This window comes from Lipotes vexillifer, unplaced genomic scaffold, assembly GCF_000442215.2.
Source record: "Lipotes vexillifer unplaced genomic scaffold, Lipotes_vexillifer_v1.1 scaffold777, whole genome shotgun sequence".
In the NCBI taxonomy this organism is placed as follows: domain Eukaryota; kingdom Metazoa; phylum Chordata; class Mammalia; order Artiodactyla; family Lipotidae; genus Lipotes; species Lipotes vexillifer.
This window is the reverse complement of record NW_006784423.1, coordinates 1,989,660-1,996,700: the sequence shown is the minus strand read 5'-3', so window position 1 is coordinate 1,996,700 and position 7,041 is coordinate 1,989,660. Positions and strand designations below refer to the sequence as shown.

At 46.6% G+C, this 7,041-nt stretch overlaps 1 protein-coding gene across 1 annotated transcript; it reads left to right on the top strand.

Moving 5' to 3' along the window:
- Window positions 1-332: 332 nt before the first annotated feature.
- On the top strand, window positions 333-5,632 carry CUNH2orf49 (chromosome unknown C2orf49 homolog). Its single transcript, XM_007456838.1, has 3 exons — window positions 333-431; window positions 2,281-2,447; window positions 5,206-5,632. Exons 1-3 carry the CDS (start codon window positions 333-335, stop codon window positions 5,630-5,632), a joined length of 693 nt encoding a protein of 230 aa, XP_007456900.1.
- Window positions 5,633-7,041: the final 1,409 nt, after the last annotated feature.

Here is a 7,041-nt window from a genome sequence, read left to right as displayed (position 1 = left end):
CCCATTGGTCTCTGCCCCTGACGTCACAGGAGGCGCGACCGGGCGCCAATGGTGGACCGCACCGTGAACTTCGCCTTTTCCTCTCTTCCCGCCAGACTGGAAACGCCAATCGTTTCCTCGGCAGAAAGACCTTTCACTTCTTTCACCCCCGGGCGTATTCCCAGGCGAGAGCCCATTCGGCACCCCAGCCGACCCTGAGAGGCGGAACGGGACGGGCGGCGCACCCAGAGTGACGGCACACCCGAGGCCGCCGCGCCGGCCTGGACGTCACTTCCGGGACGCTTCCTCGCGGGGCCTTGTGGGTAGCCGGCCAGGGTCTCCTGGCGACGAGGATGGCGGGGTATGTGGGCGGTCGCAGCTGCCCAGATTCGGAGCTGCTGCTGCACCCGGAGCTGCTGTCCCAGGAGTTCCTTCTCCTCACGCTGGAGCAGGTGCGGCGCGCCGGGGCGGGCGGGCCTGCTTGTGGGAGGCGCTGGGACTTGAGCTCGCCCCGGGGAGTCCTCGGCGGCGCCGGACACACCCGCCGCCGGCGCACCTGCCCCCGGGTCGAGCCTCTCTCCGCCCCGCTCGGGCCGGCCGGGTCTCCTCACTACCCTGTCCGTGAGAGAGACGTCCTCAGAATATCAGGAACTCCCGGGAGTTAGGACTTAACGTTTTTGGGTCCTGGTGACTCGGAAAGGGGAGTCCAGGCGACCCCCGCGGCCTGGATGTAAGCAAGGGCCTCCGAAGAGAGGGACTGGGGTAGGTCGTAGAAGAACGGAAATGACGGTGGCGGTCCCCGACTGCCAGGGCTGGAGGGCATCGGAGAAATCGACTGTTCTCCACTCTCACCGCGTTCAAAGATGGGGAAACTGAGTCCCAGAGAAGTGGCGTCACTTCTGTGAGGTCACACTGTCGGTAGATGGTGCAGACAGGCGAACTGGCTCTCAGTGCAGCGTTTGCTCTTTTTCAGCTGGTGTGGCCTCTGATAGAAGAGAAATAAGACCAAAGAAGTGATGAGTTTTGTTCAAAGTGGTAGGGAATTACTGAAAGCTTTTGAAGGGGTTTAAGTAACATGTTTTGTTGTTTTCCTTGTGTTTTTCCCTCTCGGTACTCTTCCTCTGGTTTCCTCAAGCTCCCCTGCTAAGTAGATTATTTTAGGGATGTCAGTTACCTTTCTTACCTGTGGTTCTCAAACTTTTTAGGTAGGTCACAGTCACCCCGGAGCTTGTGAAAACACAGACTGCTGGGCTCCATATCCAGAGTTTCAGATTCAGTAGTTTGGGGTGTGGCCTGGAAATTGCCATTTTTCACGAGTGCTTGCTGCTGGTCCAGAGACCACAGTTTGAGAATCACTGTCCTGGGGCAGTGCTTCCCTAACATTCCTAACTGTAGGAATGTTGTCCAAGAGAATCCCTAGCGTTTTCCCGTTCTTCTGAGTGAGTACAGGTGAAAATTGATAATAAAGAATGGTCCAGTCTAAGAGATAAAAGAAGTAAAATTTGTGCTTTAAAATTTTGAAGAACAAAAGGAAAGGGGATCAATTTATCACAGGGCAGATTGTATTTGTTTTGTCAGTTCTAAACACAAACGTTTCCAAGCCTTTCTGAATTGTTGAGCCCACAATCTCCTTTCCATCCTTATTTTCTTTCCTAAATCCAGCTCTATCCGTAACTGCTCCTATGCGTCTGCCATATGTTTTCTGTTGAGAATAAATCGGAAAGTGAGGTGATGCAGAGAGGGATAGTTGGACGATGACTGGGAGCCATTGAAAGGACTGGTACAGACATGAGGGGCCGCTTGTTCTAGTGTGTACTGTTATCAGGACCATCATCAGTAAGGGGAATGCAGCTTCCATCCATAGAGCCATTGAAGTCTGGGTGGTGAAGTTCAGTTTAAGAAGCACGATTAGGGAAACATGGGGAATAATATTACAGGGTGAGACCTCCAGCCCGCTAATCTGATCACGATAGTAACACTCTAGATAGCTTTTTGACAGGATGTAGTAATTGTTATCATTGTTTGTTTTCTTTTGTCTGGTCTCCCCAGAAAGTCCCTCATTTTCAGTTTTGTTCACAGATTAAGATGCTGCTACTGGAAATGGTCTTTATACCTCCTGTGTGGGCTGAGCAGTGTGGACAGCTGTCCTTGTCACACTGAGGACATATGACCACTGTCTTTAAGATGAAGCTAAACCAAAAATTTGAAATGGTTTTATACTTGTAATTTAAGCAGTCATGTTGGTTAGTTATTAAAATGAGAGATGTTGTTTTGAAATTACTTTTGTTTCCTTTTCTACAGAAGAACATAACTGTTGAAAATGACATGAGAGTAAACAAAGACAGTCTGACCGATCTTTATGTTCAGCATGCAATACCACTGCCTCAGAGAGATTTGCCAAAGAATAGATGGGGGAAGGTGATGGAAAAGAAAAGAGAACAACATGAGATAAAAAATGAGATGAAAAGGTACTTTTCTGTAGTTCTGGTTATCGTCTTATCTTGTATGACTAAACAATTTTGCTTTTCTTTTTTCCCCAGATAAACTTAGGTAAACAATATTGACTCAGCTACTGTTTATTGAGTACCAGGTACTGTGCTGTAGCATGAATAAACCTGACAGAATTCCTTGCTCATATTTTAATTGGGAGAAACACAATAAAAAAGTTAAGTAAAATACAAGGTATGCTACATTGTGGTAAATGCTAAGGGAAAAGTGAAACAGGGAAAGGGATGACAAGTTTACGTAAAGTGGCCAGGAAGAACTTCACTGAAAAGTGACATTTCAGTAGAGAGACGTGTAGAAAGTAGAGGGCAAGCCAGCGTCCCAGGCCGAACCTGAGAACCTGGTCAGGAGTGTGTCCACACGATGTGCCAGGAACAGCCCAGAGGCCATCAGGCTGGGCAGGGAGAATCAAGGGCAGAGCAGGGAAGGAGGTGCACAGGGGTGAGTGCAGGAGGTGGTCAGTCGTCGTAAGAACCTCGGCTTTGCTCTGAGATGAGAGCATCGGAGAATTTTGAGCAGAGTGATGACACCATCTGATGTACATTTTAAGAGGTTTACTTTGGCTGCTGTACTGAGAAATGATTTAAGGTTGGGGGAGGGGAATAGGGAAACCACTTAAGGGGTTGTGCTGTAATCCTAGCAGCAGATGGCAGTGACTTTGACTGAATTCGTGGACTTGGTAGGAAGCGATTGGGATCTGGATGTGTTTTGGAGGCAGAGCCAATAAGATTTGTTGAATTGTCAGAAAAAAGTGGAGTCAGATAAGACTGAGGTCTTTGAATAAAATAGAAATGAAGAGATGGTCGTGTAGCTTCAGGTACACTATTTTAAAGCTTTAAATTCCAGAAAATTTTTCATAAAACCACAAGCAAATGAATTTCCTTTTATAAAGAAAGTTACATTTAACTAATCAGTGTAGCTGGTTAGTGAGGACCAAGTATCCTAAGATCCGTAAATGGGCTAATTATTTCTTTTCTTGTGTCTGTTTATCACAAGTGGGTGCTATTGATTAATTGCTGAATTTCTTTTTAGAGCCTTACTGTCACAGGCAGTGCACTAGAGAAGGTTGGGGAAGATGGAGTGAGAGGTCTGGGTGAGGAGAGCGCGGGCTCTGAGTTAGTGGCTTTAATCTCTAGGTACAAAGAAAAATTCATGACTGAGAGGGAGATTGTTCCCCAAGTCTGAGAATAGTTGAAGAACGTAACGTGTGCTCATCTGCGTATAGTCTTTTGGAGAACAGATGTGTGTGCAGTGTCACTGTTGGTCAGGAACACATTCAGTTCAGGGTGAGCATCATTTTAACTCCGTGGTTACAGGCCGTGTATTAGTGTTAACTGCTGTAAACCTGTGGATTATGCCGTGTATACCTTTAGTTTATTTTTGGTGACTCTTATTAAGAAAGTATTTTCTTCTTGACCTGCACGTTCAGGCACATTGTCGTAAGCAAAGCTTTCAGTACTGTTATGTTTTACTTCCTATGGTAATCCCTCTTAATTCCTCTATATCATTTTGGAAAGGATCTTTGACTGTTTGTAAACATCACAGTTTGACTCTCAAATCAGAGCATTAAAGCTGGAAGGATCTAAGAGACCATCAGGCCGTTTTGAATTGCTTATGCTCGTCCCCGGAGAAGCTGAGCTCCAGAGGTGCTACGGTGTCCCACAGGGCACACCACGCAGGTCTGGCTCTCGGTGCAGCACTTCTCCAGCTTCAGCGTGCTCCTGAGTCTCAGGCCGGCCTCTCCCCAGCCGGCGTGTCATGCCCTCAGTCCCGCTGTCTGTTCCCCTCTGAGGTGGCAGTGGGTGGACATTGAGCTTGTTTTTCATCTTCTACCAAATGGTGTTCACTGGTGACCTAAGAATTGGTGAGTCTGGCCAGTCACGTAGGATCTGGCTAAAATGCAGATTCTGCATCGGTGCAGGTACACAGCCCAGGTGCTGCGTTTCTTCTGAGCTCTGAGATGGTGCTGAAGCTGCTGGCCCCTGAGCAGCAGAGCTGAAGTGCTCTTCCTGATGACTCAAGTCCTTTTACCATGTTTATTTTAAATAAACAAATCTATGTTTCATTTGAGGTATAACTAATAATGAACAAATGAATGCTTTTATTATTAATCTTTATGATTAAGAGTGGAAGTTAGGTTTTCGGAAGCTAAATGTGAAGACCTGCCAAGTTATAAACTTAAAATTATACAGATGTTACAGTTACAGTTAGTTTAGAAGATGCCGTGGCTTTAAAGACCTTTAATGAATGGAGTAGGATGTCCTGTCCCATTGTTTGTAGACTGCCATTATGGTAGTTTAGTATAGTTTTATAATCTGTTTCCTTTCTAAATAATCATTGATACATGGGTAAGGTAACCCTATCAATAGGATGGTGATTTTTAAAAATTAAAAAAAATTTTTTTTTATTACTAGGAAATCCTGTTTTAAGTTTTGGGGTTAGTTGGTGGATTGATGCTTTAAAAATAACTATGTACACATGAAAGGTAACTTTACATTTTTGTCAATAAATATTTTAAACTTAAAAGCACTGGAAAATTATCATTTCACTTAAACTAATCTTAGAAAACTGCATTTCTGGTAGCCCTATTTCCAGTAGTCCTACTTAGAATAGATTAGTCTTATCAATAAATCTTTTTTGGTCATTGTTTTACCTTTGAGTCCCAGAGAACTGGTTTGCTGTCCAGAGGGTATTTTTCATGACACATCTCTCCGATTTCAGGAGTAGCACTGCAGATGGGTTTCGGAAAAGACCCCTCATCGTGTTTGACGGGAGCTCGACAAGTACGAGCATAAAGGTGAAGAAGTCCGAGAACGGAGACAGTGACCGACTCCAGGCCCGGCCCCAGGCCGGCGCCACCAGTAGCGCCTTTCGGAGACCGCCGGATCCCTCTTCAGGTGTCTCGCCCCTAGTTGTGTCTTCCAGTTTGCCTACGAACAATAGAATGGAGCACAGTAATAATGACGCTAAACAGAACCATGACTTAACGCATAGGAAAAGTCCTCCCGGCCCTGGGAAGTCGCCGCCTTTGTTGCCTGTAGGCAGTACTCCGGTGAAGTTAAAGCGCGCCGCTCCCAAGGAGGAGGCCGAGGCCGAGGCCGCGGTGAGTGTGGACAGGATCTGTAATCGTTCTCCAGCCCGGCAGTGATCCGGCTCACTTGTACACCTCATTTCTCGTGTGTTTGAGCCCTGGAATCCATGATGATAAGCTAATGTTTCTTAAAGTGCACTCAGTTTATTTCTGCTTAAAATGTGTAAAGAGAGTGTCTCTTAGGCCCTTTTCCTAGATTTTCCTCACTTAAATCCTTTAACTATCTTGGAACTAAAAGAGAGAAATAGTCCTTTGTTAGCAAGGCTTAGAACGTTAACTCAGTTGTCCAGGGTGGCACATTTATTAAGTAGCATTTTAGAGGTTGACCTTAAGTCTGTTTTGCACTTACCTTAAAATCACACCAGAATCCCTAGGAGTTACCCCTTGCCTCCTCTACCCCTCACATGTACCTGTCTTTAGAAGGCTGGAGTCTCCCCTGTTACGCTCTACTAGGCTTACCATTTGGATGCTTGGATTTCGTACGGCAGATTTCTGTAGTTACCGCGGTTTATTTTGAGTTTAATTATGAGATTTTACATATCTATATATATTGGATCTTCCCATAGTCTTCTCAGAAAAGTGATTTCACTTTTAAACATCCAGCAGTTTTATAGCTTTTATTCCCTATTTTAGTTCATTCAGGCTGGTATAACAAAAAATACCAATGACTGGTGGCTCAAACAATAAACACTTATTTCCTACAGTTCTGGAGGCTGGAAGTCCAAAATCAAGGCGCTGGCAGATTCAGTGTCTGGTGAGGGCCCACTTCCTGGTTCAGAGTCAGCTGCTTTTCACTGTGTCCTCACACGGCAGAAGGGGCAGGGGAGCTCCCTGGGGTCCCTTATGGGGGCACTAATCCCCTTCATGAGGCACCACCCTCATGACATAAGCGCCCCCCAAAGGCCCCGCCTCCAGGTACCATCACATCGGGGATTAGGTTTCAACACAATTCTGAGGGGACACAAACATTCTGTCCATAGCATTCCTGTAAGTACACTTTGGCTTTATTATCATCTTCAAGTTGTGTGTCAAAGGGAGCAAAACTCTGAGTGGTTCAGACCTTCTAAAATAGTGGACCTGGGGCTTCCCTGGTGGCGCAGTGGTTAAGAATCCGCCTGCCAATGCAGGCGACACAGGTTCAAGCCCTGGTCCGGGAAGATCCCACATGCTGTGGAGCAACGAAGCCCGTGCACCACAACTACTGAGCCTGCGCTCTAGAGCCTGCGAGCATTAACTACTGAAGCCCATGTTGCGACACAGGTTCAAGCCCTGGTCCGGGAAGATCCCACATGCTGTGGAGCAACGAAGCCCGTGCACCACAACTACTGAGCCTGCGCTCTAGAGCCTGCGAGCATTAACTACTGAAGCCCATGTTCCTAGAGCCCGTGCTCCGCAACAAGAGAAGCCACCGCAATGAGAAGCCTGCACACTGCAACGAAGAGTGGCCCCCGCTCGCCGCAACTAGG